This window comes from Arvicola amphibius, chromosome 7, assembly GCF_903992535.2.
Source record: "Arvicola amphibius chromosome 7, mArvAmp1.2, whole genome shotgun sequence".
NCBI classification, from domain to species: domain Eukaryota; kingdom Metazoa; phylum Chordata; class Mammalia; order Rodentia; family Cricetidae; genus Arvicola; species Arvicola amphibius.
The window spans coordinates 41741244-41761408 of NC_052053.1; the positions used below are offsets into that span (position 1 = coordinate 41741244).

Consider the following 20165-nt stretch of genomic DNA (forward strand, 5'->3'; position numbering starts at 1 on the left):
ACAAGAAGAAGCAACCATCTACACCCCCAACAAAGCGGAAGACTAAAAGGAAAGCTGAGCCCTCCCGTGGCTGCCTTCCCCCTCTCCGTGACAGCTGGATCAGCTGTAGACCGTCTTACCACGTGTTCATCCAAAGCATTACTGCTGGGATTTATAAGGAATGAACTTGGTGGAATAAAATCGTCTGCCTCACCTGCTTTATTGACTACAATGATTTTGGTAGAATGAAACAGCCATAATATTTTTGCATTTATAAGGAGTTATAGCTTATAAAGCAGGTTCATATGAAGTTGCTTTCTCTCTCTTGTGTGTATGTATGCATGTGTGTATGTATGCATGTATGTGGGTATGCATGTATGTATGTATGTATGTATGTATGTATGTATGTATGTGTGTGTGTGTGTATGTATTTGCATGTATGTGCATGTGAAGACCAGAAGTTGATGTTGGGTGTCTTCCTTAATCAGTGTCCACCTTTATGTTGAAGCAGGGTCTTTTGTTTGGGTGCAGAGCTTGCCAGTTCAGCTCGTGCAGCTAGTCAACTTGTTCATGGAGAACTCCCTGTCTCTACCTTCAGAGGTCCTGGGATTACAGATGGGTTAAACTTTTTAGTCAACTTGATATAAGCAAGAAGAGGGGACTTCCGTTAAGAAAATGCCCCCCCAAATTGACACATCTGTAAAGCATTTTCTTGATTAATGACAATGTGGGAGGGTCCTACCCACTCTGGGAAGTGTCACCTCTGTGCTAGGGACCCTGTGTTGTATAGGAAAGCCTTGAGGAGCAAGCCAATAAGTAGTATTCTTCCATGGTCTCTGCTTCAGTTTCTGCCTCCAGGTCTTGACCCTTTTGAGTTCTTGCCTTGGCCTCTGTGGTGGTTTGAATTGAGAATACCCCCACAGGTCCATATATTTGTATGCTTAGTCCCTAGTTGTTGAACTGTTTGGGGAAGGATTAGAAGATGTGGCCTTGTTGGAGTAGATGCCTTCTTGTTGGAGGAAGTGTGTTGCTAGGGATAGGCTTTGAGATTTCAAATACCAGCACCAGGTCCAGTGTCTCTCTCTCTACCAGCTGCCTGAGGGTCTGAGAGGATGGAAAGCTCTCAGCTACTGCTCCAGGGCCTGATCTCTCTGTTTCCCACCATGGAAATAATGAGAACCCTCTGAAACTGTGAGCAAGCACCCAATTAAGTGATTTTCTTTAGAAGTGTCACCTTGGTCATGATGTCTTTTTACAGGAATAGAACAGTAACCAAGACAGCATCCCTCAATAGGATATGACCAGAATGTGTAAGCCAAATACATCTTTTCCTCTCCAAATTGTTTTTGATCATAATCTTTATAAAAGTGATAGAAAGCAAGCTAGCACAGTCACCATGCCTGCCTAGCACTTACGTGGGTACTGGGAATTTGAACTCTGGTTCTCACATCTGAGCAGCAACTACTTTACCCTTTATTCCCTCTCCTCAGTCCCAAGTCTCTTACTTTTCAGAACTAGCAAGAATTTTAAGGAAGGTGATCTCTGTCAAAACCAGGTTCTTCAAGGCCCAAATATGGAATAGCTAGGACAAGCAGGGTTCCATTAATAAAGATTGTGTTCTATATTTCAGGGCATGATGTAGAAATGTAACTGACTGAAAATCTCATGCCTGACCCTGAAATGTGTTTCTGTGAGCATCTTTTGAATTCTTCCTTCGAATTTATCAACCATAAATTGACTTGGCTTTCATGTGTGGTGAGCATATGCATTTTTGAAGGTTTATCCTTTCCTATATCCTTTTAAAGTCCCTTTCAGAATATTCTTAGTAATTCTTTGAGAATTTCCTACAGTATGTTTTTATCATGTTCACTCTATCCCCAAACTCCTCCCAGGTCCACACCTCTTTCCCGATCTACCCAACTGTGTCCTTATTTTTGTTGTTGTTGTTGTGTATTTTTAAACCCACTGAGTTCCATTTTCACTGTCTTACAGGAGGCAGATGCATTCAGGATTTCCTTTCATTACACACACACACACACACACACACACACACACACACACACACACACACACAAAGCTAACTTCTTTGCAGTGTGGTGGTTGATGAAATTATTTCTTCATCCTGCTGGAAAAGACAGTAAGTCAAAGCCTCCGTTTGCCTTCAAGTTCTTCTACCTATCTCCTGCGCTACAAAACTTCAAGAGATAAACTGTTGGGTCACATTTTAACCTTAAAATCAGTACCCAGTCCTTCTGAGGACACATCCAGGTAGCTTCAGAAGAACTGGGGGTTACTCATCTTCAACCACAGTGACAATTGAGCACTTCAAGAAACGGAACCCCAACCCCTCTTGCACATTTCTGCTAGACAGCTCTTTTATAATGTGTTTCTTTTTTTACTAACATTGTGAGAACACTTTATTATCAGAGCATTTTCTTTCTTAATTTATTAATTTCTGTTTTATTTTATTTTTAAAAAAACTGTCTTTTTTAAAATTTACATACCAATCCTAGTTCTCACTCCCTTCCCTCCTCCTTTAAACCAGTTTATATTTAGGTCTCTTCAAAGTTGTCTGACTTTTTTCTCCTTGGTACACTTTCTAAACAACAGAAATAACAACAATCTTGGTTTTATAAAACTACAACTGAGTATGATAGTACTGCTTGGCTTACCAAGAAAACCAGACCTCAGGAGCCAGGCTGAGACTAGCAGACAAAGCTTTGCGCAGGGTATAACTGCCAGGCTGTCCCCAAGAAAAGGGAATTCATCACTGCCAAAGAGGAGTTTGGGGTTTATACGGTGCTTTTAGTCGGGTTGGAGTATAACAGGAGAACATTGAGGAAAAGGAGGCTGTCTCAGGCAAAGGGGACTACAGTAAGCAAAATTTTATGGAGGCTGGGGATCTGGAGGCTATGGTCAAGCTGCTCTGCAGAGACAAGGGGTCATCAGACCTCTGTGATGTGTACTTGTTCCAATTCAGTTACAATGAATGAGCTGGATCCCACCTGGGTCACCCATCTGGGTGTCTTAGGTGACTTCCTCTTGCGTCAAAAATCTGGGCCAGCCCATAAGAATGATCTCTTAGTCAAGATTTTTCTCTGACAGCTTGCCTACCTTGATAGTCCTATGTAACCGGTCTTTCTTGTCAGACTTTATTTCTTTTGGAAACACCAGTCCCCAAATAATGATACAAAGACATTACTAGTTAATGAAACTTTGCCTTTGGCTTAGGCTTGTTCTCAGCTAGCTCTTGTAACTTAAATTAACCTGTTTCTACTAATCTATGTTCTGACGTGTGGCTTTTTACCTCTCTTCCATCCTGTATGTCTGACTCCCTCCGTGTCTTGCTGGTGTCTTTCTTGCATGCCTAGATTCATCACAAGTCCCTCTTTTTGCCAAGAAGTCCTGTCTTACCTCTCCTGCTTAGCTATTGGCCATTCAGTTCTTCATTAAACCATTCACAGTGGCACAACTTCACACAATGTAAACTTATATCCCACAACAGTTTACTTACTGTATTTAAACCAAGACTTTATGTTTAAAAATATTCACATTTTTGTTACTATTATAAGATGATTACTATTTAATATAGATGTTGAACAGAGCTTTACTGTAAATCTTTCCCCCAAAACCTTCCATTCTGGAGGCACCTCTATTTTAGAGCCAAATTCCTAGAACCACAAATAATAACACTTTGCTTAAAAGGGAAGGATTAACTGGTCCAACCAACTTGATTTCTGTGTTGCTATCGATATTTAAAATGTCAAAATACAATAAAACTTGTAGACGTCACAACTAACAACGCCAGAGTTACCTGTCTTAGACATGCAGCTCAATGCCCCAGAGTACGGGAACTCACCGTCCCTTCCAGACATAAAAACTCGAGTTAATGAACCCAAATTCCAGGTGTTAATGCCAAGGAATGAAAGGCTCCTGGAAGCCCCGCAACCTTCTGTCTGCCTAGGAGTAACTGATTTTAGTAACTCTTGGTAGAGATAAACCAAAGATTTGGGGTTGACTCTGTTTACCCAAACTGTCCCGGAAGCAATCAGTCTTCCTTAAAAACAGCATGTGTGGTGCTTTTTAAAAATCAGAGAAGTCTGGAGTTCAGGTCAGTGGAAAGGTATGGCTGAATCGTCACATCTGGCAGGAGCAGCATCGTGTTTGAAAGCTTCACAGCTGCTTCATGTCAACTCCATACCCCATGCGCAACGGTAAGAGCGCAGCTACATCCCATGGAAATACTGTCATTTCCAGCCAAGGGGATTTAACGAAAAGGGCACTGGGAAGAGTTAGGAATCAGAGGTTGACGAACCTTCTAGGCTCTTGAAAAGGGGATTTGAGTGTATCATCAAACACTAGGTTGGGCACTGGTGACCTGCCCTAGGCTCTATGGGAAACTTGCCAGAGGGAGCCATCTTCCCAGGACTTCACTGTTACAGCCTAGGAAAATGTCTTCTCTGACTTCAGGGAACCCCCATGTTCGGAAAGGAAAGCTTCCAGGCTCCGGCTTGGTAGACTCTGCCAAATAGTTCTGCCATGTCACTTCCAGTTTTCCTATTCTGGGGATTTCCCTCACCTTCTTCCCTTGAGATGCTTTGACCTGGTTTGCAACTGTCATGTCCCTTCCCAAAGCCTCCCCAGGAAGAAGTTCTCTACAGACAGGAACCTACACATGCTCAGTGTTTGTTGTGAGAGAAGCCACCAAGACAGATACATGGATACCTGTATCCGGACCCCTAAGCACTGCTCCCCAGGAGGCATCTGGTGCCTGTTCTTACAAAGCCCATCATTAAATCAACTCTAGCCATGGATAAGGCCCTTTGACTTCAAAGGAACTACTGTTTCCCATTGGACAGAGAGTGGGTGGAACCATGGTCATTGTTTCTCATATCAGGGCTAAGGTTGAGGAAGAGTGAAGATCCTATCTCATCTAGCAACAAAGTAAAACTCAGCACACCACTCATGAGGCTGTATCCACAAGACACAGATAAAGCTAGTGGCAAAGTATCTGAAACCATAGTTCTTCATCTAAGAATTTCCTGGGGAGAAGAATAGCACAAAAAAATTTGAACGTGTGTTTTGAGTATTCATGTAAAATATCGTGATGAATGACTGCTACTTCCTTATTCACACAGAGATTTTATCCCTTCCCACTATGGACAGTCAGAACTAGGACTTCTTGGATTCTTAGGAGCCCCAAGAATGAAGAATCTGTTCCCCCAAATTTGCTGAAGGATAATAATCAGTTGTCACAGAGAAGCAAACACTGTCATAGTTAGGGTTTCTATTGCTGTGAAGAGACACCCATGACCATGTCAACTCTTATAAAAAAAAAACATTTAATTGAGCAGGTTCACTTACAGTTTCAGAGGTTCAGTCCATTATCATTGTAGCGGGGAGCATGGCAGCATGCAGGCAGAGTGCCGGAGAAGGAGTTGAGAGTCCTACATCTTGAATCAGAGGCAACAGAACGTCAACTGAATGTCACACTGAGGAAATCTTGAGCAAAAGAGACCTCAGATTCTGCCCCCACAGTGATTCACCTCCTCCAACAAGCCATCCTCCTAGAAGTGCTGCTTCTGAGAAGAGTCAATCACCACAGCCACTATGTCCATCCTGGGTCCAGGGTACCAGAAAAGGGCACCCTATGACTGTCTTAGCTTTATACTTTGAGAACACACAGTCCCTGGATCAACTTTGCATTTCAACCCTGATACAAACTCCGCCCACAGCACACTTTTTGCTTTGATATTCAAGCATTGTTTCACTTAAATTCCACCCAAAGCCACCCTTCTCCAAGTTCTCTGAAGACTGTCTTCCAGTGGTAAGTCAAAAACTCAGATTTTTCTGAACTTCAGAGGTGTTCCTGATGACTTTAGAACCACACAGATAGGACAGTGTGGTAATTAGGCCTGAGCCCATCATAACTGGACCCTGGTGGCACACTCGAGTATGCATCATGATATTTTACCTGAATAATTAAACCACATTTGCTGTCCCAACAAATATTCCATTCTCCTTCACCAGCAACTGACAAGATGCTTATGACTAGCTGGTATTTAAGGCTGAACCCAAATACTAGGCCTATCTAGAGTGAGAAGTATCCATTAATACCAGGGCATTGGGCAATGGACCAAGAATTAGACTTCTGCTACATTAATTTCTAGTCTCTTGAGAAGGAGTAGTAATCCTTCACCCCATCATCAAGTTAAGTGCCAATTGAGAATTAAGACAAAGGTTGGTTTCTTATAGACTAATTTATTATAGGAAATGTGGGTTCATTCTACGAAGATCGTGGGGGTGGCAGTCTCGCCCATTTGTAGGCAGCTTTACAGTGCCACAGGCCCTGTCTTGTGAGGATGGCGCTCATAACAGTGGAAATAATGAAGGAGCAGTATAAGCAAATCACCTAGTTCTTAGTGGGAAGTAAGTAGACAGCAGCCAGACCATGCAACATGTTTCTCATAAGACCACATAATATGTTATGTTTGAGGGTAACAGGAATAGGGTAGGTGATTATGAAGGAGTTGTGTGCAGATAGCAACTCTGTGCCATCATAGGTTGGGAGTGGGGCGGAAGATTTTACTTTGAGTAGAGCTAGTCATTTTAGTTTTTCAAGCATATTAAATATCTGAGACAAACAACTTATAAAGAAGAAAAGTTTTGCCAGGCGGTGGTGGCGCACGCCTTTAATCCCAGCACTCGGGAGGCAGAGGCAGGCGGATCTCTGTGAGTTCGAGGCCAGCCTGGTCTACAAGAGCTAGTTCCAGGACAGGCTCTAAAAAAGCTACAGAGAAACCCTGCCTCGAAAAACCAAAAAAAAAAAAAAAGGAAGAAGAAAAGTTTTTGCTTGAGTTCACATTTCTGGAGGTTTTGATTCAGTTAACTGACTAGTGGATTTGACAGATATTTATTAAGGATGTAATGGGCACCATGCTGGAGGCTGGTGACATGGTGGCAAACATCCCAGTGACCAGGTACTTCATAAACTAATGAGGAAAGCAAAAGAAAAGGAAAACAAAAGCAGAAATATACAGACAGCCTGTGCAATGAAAAACTAGAGACAGAAAATACAAGAGGTAGAAGAAGAGAACTTCAGGCATGATGGTTGGAAGATGACTCAAATCTTCTAATGCACAATAACATAAACAAACAATCCCGTTGCAGTGAAAGAGCATCAATCATGCAAAGGTCTTGAGGTTATGAAGAATTTAGTATGGTCAAGGAATTGGAGATTGACTTACATGCACTGGGCTGAGCTCTGAGAGTCCAGCTGTAGAGAGAGGGAGGATTATTTGAGCAAGGATAGTCAAGACCATGATGGGGAAACCCACAGAGACAGCTAACCCAAGCTCATGGGAGCTCATAGACTCTAGACCCATAGCCAGGGAGCCTGCATGGGACTGACCTAGTCCCTCTGCTTGTGGGTGACAGTTGTGTAGCTTGGTCTGTTTGTGGGGCTCCTAGCAGTAGGACCAGGATCTGTCCCTGGTGTGTGAGCTAGCTTTTTGAAAGCCATTCCCTATGCCTTGCTCAGCCTTGATACAGGGGAGGAGTTTGGTCCTGCCTCAACTTGATCTGCCATGCTTTGTTGATTCCCATGGGAGGCCTTATCCTTTCTTTGGAGTGGAGTGGGGGAGGAAAAAGGAAGTGGGGGAAGGAATGGAAGGAAGGAAGGAAGGAAGGAAGGAAGGAAGGAAGACATAACTGTTAAAAAGATTCCCAGAATAGGGAAGTTGAGCCTGATTATCAAGACAAGTCTGCAAAATATATGCAAATGGCAAGATTGGGAGTGTCTAAACATTGATAACTGTGTAGAAGATGAATTTTAAGGGTATAGCTGAAGACTGGGGGCATTAGTCAGCAGCTGATCCAAAATCCAGTTGAGCTGTGGTGTTTGCCTGGCCTTCAGTGGTGAGTGGCAGGGTTCTTGCATACGGGTGGGTAAAATGAGATGTGGTTTAGAGGTGATATTTGAAAATGAGCTTTCTGAAGGAGTGTTGGGCTTTAGGAAAGGGAAGAATCAGTGATGATGCTTTGGTTTCTGTCTTGAGAAACTGAGAAGAAAACTGGGCGTGGGAATAGGCAGGTTATGGGGAGCATTAATGGCCCTGCTTGCCACACATCTATTTGTAAGCCACGAGACAGGACAAATCAACACGGCTCCAGTCTACAGTTTAGTAGAGAGTTCTGGGTCAAAGGTCATCTGTTAGCTTAGACCTAGGACTTAAGTTCATGGGGCAAACAGTACCACCTAGTGAGACAGCATGGAAGGAGGAAGAATCGAGGTGACTCCAGAGAAGCTTCATCTTTAGAAATCATGTGAGGAGAAAACAGTAGGCAGGATTAGGAAGAGACACCTGGTAAGGTTGGGAAGACCAAGGCAGGGCTTGGTGCAGACCATCTGGTATCTGAGTAAACATTGTGAGGGGAGTGGAGCTGCATCTAACACCGTCTGAGGTGGAATGCCAGTGTCTCCTGGACTAGGCAACAGACAGAGGTGTCATCGGTGATGCGCCCAAAAAGGGCTGGGTGGAAAACCCAGGCAGAGTTTAGAGTGTGCTGGAAAGTGAGTGGCTTATTAAGAAGTGACGAACACATTACAAGGACAACGAGATATGTGTCTTTCATACTGAGCTAACAAAGTTCTTACAATCTAAAAGCAGGTATTAGGCAAGGAAGCAGAAAGACACCTTGGAGGGATTTAAATGTGAAAAGCCATACCTAAGACAGAAAGCTCTCTTGAAAATCAAAAGCGAACCTACTCCATCCCCCTCAATTCGCTCTTCTAGTCTAAAGAACGCCTTGCATGCATATGTAAGGTGTGCAGATATCCAAGGAGGTCCTCAGGAGGATGCTCGTGGCCACACTCTTTATGAAACAACCTCCCTGTCTATCTCTGAAGGAATGGCTAAGCACTGCCAGTGAAATGAGTTTGTGGGAAAGTCTGCAGCTCTGCAGAGAAAGAGCTAAAGCTGCCCCTACCAGCACAGACATCTATTCAAACCCGGCCGGGTGGAAAAGCACATGTAGTCGAGTAACACACACACTTACAGATACACAAGGCACGCAGAGAAAATCACTGGGTGCTTTCTTTCCTTGTTTCTCTGTGTAGCTTTGGAGCCTGTCCTGTAACTTGCTCTGTAGACCAGGATAGCCTGAGCTCACAGAGACCCGCCTGCCTCTGCCTCCCGAGTGCTGAGATTAAGCGCATGCACCATCACCACCCGGCAATGTATTTTCATATTGAATGAACCAGAATGATATCAACATATAACAGTGGCTACCTCTGAGTTGAGGGAAAGAGAAATTAGTATTTGGGGGCATACAATTTAGATTTACTTGCTGAATGTATTTCTTTAATAACAATTAACATTATTTTAAAGAATTATTACAAAAAAGAATTATTACATTTATTTGTGTGTATGTACGTATGCATGTATGTTCCTGTAAGTCTATATACGTGTGTGTGTGTGCGTGTGTGTGTGTGTGTGTGTGCATGTATGCCCGTGCCATTCATATGTCAGAGGACAACTTACAGGAATCAGTCTCCTTCCACCTTGTGGGGACTGGGAGTCAAACTCAGAACATCAGACTTGGCAGCAAGCACCTTTATCCTCTGGACTGTCTCACTGGCCTGACAACATTTTAAAGTGGAAAGAACAAATAGGCTATAAAGAAAGTAGCTTTAGCAGAGGTTGTGAGTTTTTGAAAACTGAGATCCTTGCCATGTGCTTGCTTGGTGAGTGACCATTTTCTAGTAAGATAACTAACCCGTGGTTACCTAAGCAAGGTACTGGGCCAACTGTGTGTTGTCATAACCGACCAAACAACAACAGTTGTCGGCGAGGATGTGGAAAAGGGTAAACCTTCTGCACTGCTGATGGAAATGGGAACTAATGCAGCCACTATGGAAAGCAGTATGTAGGTTCTTCAAGAATTTAGAAGTGGATCTGCCATGCGACCCAGTTCTGCCTCTCCTGGCTGTTTACCTGAAAGGCCAAAGTCAACGTGCACAGAGGTACGTGCACAGACATATGTGCACAGAGATACATGCACAGAGGTACGTGCACAGAGGTACGTGCACAGAGATACATGCACAGAGGTATGTGCACAGACATATGTGCACAGAGGTACATGCACAGAGGTACGTGCACAGAGATACATGCACAGAGGTACGTGCACAGACATATGTGCACAGAGATATGTGCACAGAAGTTCATTGCAGCAGGATTCACAACAGCTAAGTGAGGGAGCAAGCGTAAGTGTCTATCCACAGAGGAGTGGACAGAAGAAATGTAACAGACACACCCCCATGTGTATGAATTTTTTTCCGGCATCCAGAACGTAATTTGCAGGAAAATAGATACAACTTGAGATAATCATATCAAGCAAATTAAGTCCGTTTCAAAAAGACAACTATTTCTCTAGTTTGTGACTCCTGAATTTTTTATAGCTACATAAAGCACATCGCAATATATGTCATGAAAGTAGAAGCGAAATAGCCCCTAGAGACAAAGTCCAGGAAGGGGTAGTTAAGAAACAGGAAGGCAAGAGGGTAGAGGCAGCGTATGACCAAAGTACCTTCTACATGGGTGAAAGCGTCCTTTTGTAGTGGAGCCCTGTGAGTCATGAATGTCTGCCATTGTGGAGAGAAGAGGAGCCGTCACTACTCCGTTATGCTAGGTCTGGACAATCTTGCCTTAGAGAAATAGCTTTTTGTTACCACACATTTTAAGTTGGGAACACACTGTGATGTCTATCTGCATTTGTGACTTACAAAATGCCCACTGATTCTCTGGTTACTTCCTGTCCCTAAAGGAGACCCAAAGGTGGCTTTTATTTCTTCAGCATGTTCACTTTTCCTCCTTTCTCAATGGTGGCACAAGTATTTTCTTTGCCTGATAAGTTTATATTAGATCATAAAATCAAGATATCTCTCTTGACCCATGAAAGTGACAGAGATGTTCAGTTTTAAGCTGTAGAGACTTTAAAATGTATTTTCCAAATAATAAAGGAAATCAAAACCGAGGAAAGGAAAAGATAGATATAGATGCTATCAAAAACATACAGGAGGAAATAATAGATGGAAGGGAATAAAAACATCGAGGAGACAGATTAAATGGATTTGCACTCAGGTTGCTGAATGGAAAAAATGCAGTGGGAACCTGGAATTCAAGGATGAACCTTCCTTCTAGACACCCTTGAATAGCCTGACGTTCAGTGTCCTAGGCTTGAATATGGTCACCATGCCTCCAGTTTAAGAAGGCAAATTAGCATCAGCATTTTATGCAGTATTAAACTATTTCATAGACTGCAGGGAAAAGTCATAAGGATGTGTGATTCAGAGGTTAGAACAGAAGAAACAACACCATATTGCATCCTTTCTTCATCTGTTTCTTCATGTGCACAAGTGCACATACATAAATTCTCTCCATGCTATTCTTCATGTGCACAAGTGCACATACATAAATTCTCTCCATGCTATTCTTCATGTGCACAAGTGCACATACATAAATTCTCTCCATGCTACAGAGCGACAAGGAACTTGTCCTCCTGCAAATCACAGGGCATGACTTTATGGAATTGCTTTCAGATTAACCATGCAGAAATCCACTATCCTTGACTCTCCTTCTCTGCTCTCTAGCTTAAATTCAAGTGGAAAATACTGTCTATACATCAATCCAGTACCGCAAATAGGATATCTGAATACTTTCTGCATCTGGTGCTACTCCCTTCTTTTTTCCTTCTTCACCATGGCACCATGCTCACTTCCTGTATCAGACATGGAAGATGGGTTGTATCTCTCCCACTTAGGTCCAGCCTATGGACCTTCTGGGAAGTGACTGCTTCTGAGCACAACCCAGGACTCCATTACGTTTTCAGTACCACTGGCCATTCTTTCTATGCACCCCCTGAGCTTATAGAACTCAGAATCTTTGTAGCATGCCCTACTGTGTTTTGGTCTTCATTGTTGGAAGTCCCTCCTGGTCATCTGTAGGGCCATCTTATTCTTTATCCTTGCTATGTCCTAGAAAAATAACATCTCCATTAATTCTTTGGACTCCTGTGTTACTCAAATGTTGTGCATATACCTAAAGATGGAGGGCTTAGGCAAAGTACAAACCCTCAGACTGTACCCACAACAATCTGAGAGGCAGGCAATGAACACTACTTGTGGGGGACAAACTTAGGGAATATTCAGTTCTGTTCTGTCTGTACCCCTCTCTTCCTGAGTGGACATCCTTTCATGGCCGAAGTTCCCTGGGGTTACAAGTATTTATTAAAATACTTATTAAAATTTATTTATTAAAAAGTAAGGGAAGAAATGAAATGAGATGTTACTAAGAAATAAATAAATAAGATATAACTTTCTGTGCTTTTCAGTTCCATGTTCCTTGAGGGGCTTAGTATCTGCTTTGATATTACTTGGAGTTGAATGCTGCCCCTGCCCAATGGGGCAATGTAAGATCTTGCCAACACACTTTGATACTGATGCAAGATGTACAGTATGCAGTGATAATTTATCTTAGCAATATTTCTTGAGAAACTGTTATGCAGCAGGAAGAATAATACAAAGCCAAACAAAAGAAATCTCCCATAAGAAACTAAAATTTCTATGACTTTGAAGAAGAAAACGTGCTTCCTTTGGCTGGGGAGATGAAGTGAAACCTCCAAACCGTTCAGATTTAGGGTGTTAAGAAGACACAACAGGCATTTCAGGACAAAGCAAACAAAAGAGGAGCTGGGCCATCTTTATTAAGAAGCACAATGGCGTCTCTCCCACATCCTCCAATCCTGGGTATTCTGCAACAGGCCACAGCTGATGACCTGAAGTGGCCATGCGGGACCCAGTGCATAGATGAGAGATGCTGCTGCTGAGCCAGTGACTCCTCCCTCCCACTGTCACCCCTACAGCCACCATAGATGCTACTGCCACCACCAAAGCCCCAGCTGCAGCGAGAAACTCAGCATCAGAGAGAATGGCTGTATCTCCAGAGATGGTGGTGGCTGCCGGCACCAGCAGGACCATGAAGCAGCTTGAAGGAAGGGTCCTTATTCCAACCTTGGGTCAACAGACCCAGTCTGCAGCATGGAGCCTCTACTTCTGTGGAGTTGCCCAAGGACGGTCGGCATAATGGTCGTACTACGTGAACCAGCCACAGCCTGGAGCTCTAGTGGATCCTGTCCCCAGACACCCTGCCCAGCTAAAGGATTATCCTGACTTTGAGCAACAACAGGATATCCAAGAAGAGTCTTGGAGATAGTCCAGGGTTTATGGTGTTTCAGAAATCAGAAATGAGTCAGACCAATGACTCATTATAATGACTATCGCATGTAAAGTTGTTTGGACAAAAATATATACTGTGTGACACACCACAGTTTGCAATGCCACTTTGATAAATAATGGTGCGATGGAGAGCTGGGGAAAATGGAAGAGCAGAGCAGCGTGTGTTGGCAGTGAGAGAAACCGAACTAAAGATGCAGCAGTGACAGGGGTTGGGATCATGGCTGTTGTGGACCAGGGAGCATGGAGTTGCCAAGTAGGACAGGCAGGGTGGTGAGCAGCAGCCTGGAGCCCTCATAGGCTCTGCTCCTGAACACACTGCCCAGCCTGTGACCACCCTCACTCTAACAACAGCTGGAGAAGGGTTCATCTTCTGGATGGTGCCTTCTCAAAAAACCGTCATGGTCCATGCTGCCACCAGAGGCCAGGTTGCTGTACAGGGTCCATGCTATAGCCCAGGCTGTGCTAGTATCTCTGGTCTGGACAAGCACAGCAGGCTATATTGAAACCTGTGCTGCTACCCAAGGCCATGTTAGTGTCTGTAGTCTGTAGTCTGATGTCACCTGGTGCCATGTTGATGTTGATGGTCCTGTTACTGTCATCAGTGGCCATCTCACACAGTCTGTCTCTGTGCCCTGTGCTTCCTGTCCTAGGGCACAGGAAGAGATGACCAATGGAACTGAGATCGCCAGCTATGGTGGGAAGTAGCTGGAATATAATTGGCCTCAACAAACTCATAGGGAATAGCACTATTAAGAGTTGTGGCTTTGTTGGAATAGGTGTGGCCTTGGTGGAGGAAGTGTGTCACTGTGGCAGGGTGGGGAAAGGGAATGAGGTCTCCTTTGCTCAAGTTACACCTGTAGTTCAGTTCACTTCCTGTTGCCTGCAGCTCAAAGATGTAGAATTCTCAGCTTCTTCTCCAGCGCCATGTCTGCCTGAACACTGTCATGTCCCATCATGATGATAATGGACTGACCCTCTGAACTGTAAGCCAGCCCCAATTAAATGTTTTCCTTTATAAGAATTGCCATGATCATGGTATGTCTTCACAGCAATAGAAACCCTAACTAAGACACTGTCATCTAATGCCTCCTTGAAGATTGTTGCACAGAAATGACAAGCCTAAGATATAAGTTGTGAGCTGTAAGGCAGGATTCAAGGAATATCTCAAACCGAATCACTAGTGTTAATGTTAGAGGAGATAAGGCTAGAATGGATTTTGGAACACATTTTGCCTAGCCAAGAACTTTGAACTCAGCAGTGAGTTTGAAGCATTGCAAGGCCTAATGTACTATTTTGCATGATGGGACCTAAAGGAAGAGAGATGGCCATGCTCTTGTTTGCATCCAGGGTTCCATATAGTCTATTGTAATTGTCTGGTTTCCAGCTAAACTAACCCTTTGTCATGGTCACTGTACTAGTGCTGTGAAGAGACACAAGACTTATGTAACGCTTATAAAAGAAAACACTTAATTGGGGGCTTGCTTACAGTGTCAGAGGTTAGTCCATTATCAATCATCATGCAGGGAGCATGGTGGTATGCAGGCAAACATTGTCCTGGAGCAGCAGCTGAGAGATATGCATCCTATCCATAGGCAGAGAGAAAGACTCTGAGCCTGGCATGGGCTTTTGAAACCTCAAAACCCACTGCCAGTGACATACTTTCTCCAGCAAAGCCACACCTCCTAATTCTTAAAATCCTTCCAAACAGTTCCACTCCCTGGTAACTAAGCATTCAAATATGGCTCTGTAGGGGCCATTACTATTCAAAGCACCACACCCTCACAAAACAAGCAACTGGTTGACAGCTGTCCCACAGACACTCTTAAAGTTCCAGAAAACACAATATCAGAGCCGATTCTTCAACTTCCATTCACTTTATACAGTTAAATAAAGACATTATTATTACTTTGAAATTCAAGTTAATGTGAACAGCTCTCTGAAATTTGAACTCATTTTGTATTCACTTTGGTTAGCAGTCACCATAATAAAAGCATATACTGTGTGTCAAATTATCAACTGATGATGCTCTGAATCTCTCATGATCATCAAGACACATAAAATCTTCTTTTATATTGCTTCATTCATGGTATTTACCCTTCAGGCACTTATCATATTACAATAAGCATATGTAAAGTTAAGAAGGAAGAATTTTGCACTGGAATCCACACCTCTGCCCCATGGGCTGCTGTGACTACAGGGAGGGATAGTTGCATGTAAGTCTGTGACTTGACTGTTCTTGGTAGCTGAACGGATGGTGGGGCGAGAACAGAAAAGGATAAAAGTGATGCTTGGGCTTCGCGCTGGAATGATGCTCAGATGAGTGACACTTCTACACGGACATCTGGTGCAGAGGTGACATGGTGGTCTTTTACGATGGCTTGCTGTGTTTTCAAGTAAAGGATTCTCCATCCATTTGATTCTTTGTCCTAGACTCAGCCACACATATGGCCCATGCTGGACTTCAATCTTCAGCCTCTAAGTAGAAGTTGGTACTAGTAGTTTCACCCCTCTGTTGTGTGAGGGTGACCGTCTGCCTTGCTATGGCAGGGGTGGCTATGAACCAGCCAGGATAGGAGACTGACTGGAAAGCAGAAGTGGAGCCCTCTGTGCTGTGGTAGAAGAGAAAGTCTTTCTGTGCTTTGTCCTCTTTGTATATTTCCATGATGCTTACATCCTAGGGTAAGAAAGAGACTTATTAATGAGGATGACCAGGGAGAGGGGCTACAGTAACTGAGCACTGAGTGCACATCATGGGAGTGACTGCTGTGCCCAATAGGAGGGACATGGGTTAGGGATACAGGCAAAAGAAAAGATAACAAGCTATCAAACCAGGCACCCACTAGTTTCCAAATAGCCTGGCTTTTTCCAGAGTCCCATCATACAAGGGGTTACTGATTCTTTGAGGTATGGAACTCCCTGGAAGAGAATGGGATAGAGGTGGAGAGCTTCTGGTATACACTCATCTACAGTTTTGTGCCAGCCAGCCTGAATACCCAACCTCTGAGTGAATTTATGCATTACAATTTCCATTATTAGCAAGGGATGAGACTTTTAACTATATATCTTTTCTTACATACCATGAAAACTTCAGATTAGCAATCCTTTGCCTAAGTGTGGCTCATTAGCATCTCTGATGTTATTTAGGAGGAAGTTACTCAGGACTAAGGATGGAGAAGCCGCTGTTCCTTCACTTTTCAGAAACATTTTCATGGGTTTGATGCTCTGATTTTCACTTTAAATCCCAAATCTGGGGTTTAAATAAATGCTGTATAACTCAGTAGTATTGTTATTTATCTGGGGACTGGCCAAGTAAGGGCTCCTTTCTTACTCTGAAGAGTGCAGACTTGCAGGGATATCAATTTTATTCTGCAAGCTGATAAGCTACCTGAAATAAAAGTCTATCTGGTCTACGTCCCCTACCAGCTGCAGGTACTCACCTTAAGCTCCAAAGTCGGTGTGCCCCCGATTTCAGCGCAGAAGAGGCAAAGGTTTTTGCCCTTGATTCCCAGAAAAACTAGATTACCCTTTTCATTATCTTGGAATTCTGTGTCTCTACATGCTATCAAGTTAAGAATGACTGGAAACACAATAGAAAATGGGGACAATGTCAGGCTTTGAAAGAAATTCAATCTTTTGACCCAGACCCTGTTAACCCTCCTAATCATCATCATCCTCGTTTCCTTCTTCAAAGCTCCTACATTAACCACATAACAGTGATATTGGTTGCTATGCTGGGACCAATTTCTTTTTGCTTCTTGATACCAGAAACTCAGTTGTCACTTGGGCACATTGTTTCCCAAAAATAAAAATAAGATATCATCATGCACTTACTGTGGTCCATGATATATGAGTGGAGGTATCCTAAGGGGTTTCTACAAGGTTCCTTAACAGACTAGACTCACCTGGAAATACTTCATTTGTCACATCCTGATACCTACATCAAACACTTAAGCTTACATAAACCTGAGGTTGGTGAATCAGAAAGGTAGACTCTTTGATCTCTGGTGGCATCATGGAACCAACATGGAACCCAGCCTGGCCCAGCCCACTGGTTTTATATATGTAAGAAACAAACCATTATCTTACTTAAGTTCTTGTTGCGTGAATTTTTTTATCATTCTTAGTTGGAATTAATTATCCAATAATTTAGGAAGAATTTTCCGAGAGTTTAGACATTTTGTATCTATTCTTGGCATAGGACAGGAAATAAAACCCATTCGACAACTATTTATTAACTATTCACCTAAGACAAAGCACTATGAGGACATTGAAGATTTGGTTTAGGGCAAGATATGAAATACTTCCCTCAAAGTGTCATATATTGAAAACTTGAACATCACATGGGGGCACTATTGAAGCAGGATGAAGATCGTGAAAGTCCTAACTTCATCAATGGATTAATCCATTAATGAGCTCACAGCTGAGTGAGTTAGTGAATACCGGTCCTAAGTGGTCACTGGTGATGTTCCTTTAAGGCAAGAAGGTTGAAACCTCCCCCCAACTTCCTGTCTTCCATGAGGATAGCAGCTCTTTTCCACCATACCATGGGTCTGTCTTGACAGATACCTAAAAAATCAGTAGAGCCAGCAGACGGCTCTGAAAACTCTGAACTTATTCACCCAAATCAACCTTTGAGTATTTTTGGAGCTATCTTTGGTGGTGGTGAGGGTGGGCTGTCATACGAGTGAAAAGCTGGCTCCCACAAAGGCAGAAGGAAGAGAAAGAGGGAATGAAGAGCAAGTTTCGGTACTGAGGCTGGGGATGTGATTTGCGAGTCTCTCTGTGATGGGCAAGGTTAAGAGGGGGATTAAAGAAAACGCGGAAGTTTTACACAGACGTTTCAAAGAAGTGAGACAAGGCTGAGATGGGTTTCCTTCTGATGGGAAGAATGAATGTTTCACCATTATTAGAAGAGGAGATATCGAAAGTGAAGAACATGTAACTTTGACAGTGGAAAGATGGGCGGGTTTGAATTTGCGAACATGGGTTTGGTTGGTTGGAATTTAAAGGAATGTCGTTCTAAAAGAAATTTAGTGACTGTTACACCAATCTCCCCTATTTGAAGAGGCTTTCATGAGGGGGAGTGTGCTGTTGTTTCTATGCATAAGTCTTCCTTTGTAGCACGGGGCTGTCTTTTTTTCCTTGCTTGTCCTCTGAACATCAGGTAGGTGACCAGGTAAGGAAGGCAGAAGACTTATGCAGGCTGATGTCCACTCACAGTGGGCCTGATGGCTCCTCAAGAGTAACAGTCCCCTCACATGTCACTTACCAGGCTTGACATTGCTGCTAGCAGGCACCGCTATTAGAGAATTTCCTGCCAGGACCCACACCATCTGTTGGGAGTCATAGATCCTGTAGGTTCTGGGAAATTCCTGATCTGCCAGATAACAGAAAAGCACAGGACACAGGGTGGGTATAATTGGCTTTAAGGTTTGAGCTCCATTCTAATATCAACGAACTGTGATTTTTCTGTGACAGATATTGTTCTGAGAAGAAATGGCCATAGGAAGGGAAATAGGGCAAGCATGGTTTACGGATAGAGGCACAGAGAAGAACTGGGTACATTCCTGGTTGCAGGAGATGCATGACACTTGCCACTTCTTCTGGAGTTACGTTTTCCTGGTTTATAAAGTCTCCACATAACAACAACCAAGACTACTTAAATCTGTCAACGGTGTGTATGTGTAATATCTAATCATCTTAATCAAAATGAACAAGCAGTTCATTTTTAACATAATCCTTTATTGATTCTTTGGAAACTCCTCAGCATGCACCCCAACCCCTCTCTCCTCCCAGTTCCTCCATATCTGCCCCACACCCCTGCAGCATTGCCCCCGCAAACCTAATTCAAAACGAAAAACTCACATTGCTCCAACATCTTTCCAACATCTCCTTCGTTCATCCCAGAGTTATTTGGGAGCTGCACTATGTCACAATGTATACCCTTCTGTCCGATCAGCCCCACCCACAAATATTCATTTCAATGAGTCATTGGTCTGGTTCAAGGCTTCTGTCCCCTGCCACACCATCATCCCTGGGCCCTCACTGAAACTCCTCCCGGATATCCTGTTGTTGCCCCTAGTCATGCAGATTCTGTGGTTATCGTTCCACAGGACCAGGCTCACACGGATGCCTGGGGACTAGGCCACATCCTGTAGCCATGTTGGTGTCTGAGGGTCGTGCTGGCACTGAGGCTATGGTAGAGCTGCCGCTAGGGCCTTATCTGGGTCTGTGGCCCTGCAGCAGTCAGCGACTGTGTTGATGTATGTGGCTCCTGATACCATAGAAGCTACTGCTGATGCCAGGGGTCTGGCCACAGCCTGCGACCTTGCTGATGTCCAAGGGCCTCACTGTAACTTGGGCCATGCCGATCTGAATAGCCCATGCTGCCACCTGGGGCTATGGTGACATCCAAACCAGACTGCTACTGAGGACCATGTTTGGGTCTGAGGTTGGAATCTATGTTCATGCTAGTGTCTGAGAGCCACGCCACTACAAGGGCCAGGCCTATCTGGGTGGCCTGCACAGTCACATGGGCCGTGGTGCCATCCGGGCCCATGCTACTTCAGTGGGTCATGTCTGGGTCAGTGGCCCAACAGCAGCCAAGATCTGGGCTGATTGTGAAGGGCTTGTGTTACCACAGGGGGTCATAGGGACTATGTGTGCTGAAATCTGAGGGCTGTGTTGAACCATCCCTGCCTCTTACTAGCCCCGGGGATAGCTGGCTTTACCCCTTGCTGGACCCTGTAGCAGGACAACTGACCCTACCCATCATGAGAGAGCTGACACCGCCCTCTCTCCACCCCAGCCCTCACCACAGGCCAGAGTGAGCTGGCCCCAACGGCTTGGGCCTAGGAGAGTTGGCCCTGCCCCTCGCCTGAGGGGGTGGGTC

General features: G+C 43.9%; 1 protein-coding gene across 1 annotated transcript; it reads right to left on the minus strand.

Moving 5' to 3' along the window:
- Positions 1-15353: 15353 nt before the first annotated feature.
- On the minus strand, positions 15354-19230 carry Il36b (interleukin 36 beta). The gene is made up of 4 exons (XM_038338206.1): positions 19139-19230; positions 18543-18650; positions 16711-16850; positions 15354-15947 (listed from the first exon to the last, which is right to left on the minus strand). Exons 1-4 carry the CDS (start codon positions 19173-19175, stop codon positions 15735-15737), a joined length of 498 nt encoding a protein of 165 aa, XP_038194134.1. The 5' UTR covers positions 19176-19230; the 3' UTR covers positions 15354-15734.
- Between the last annotated feature and the right edge of the window lie 935 nt (positions 19231-20165).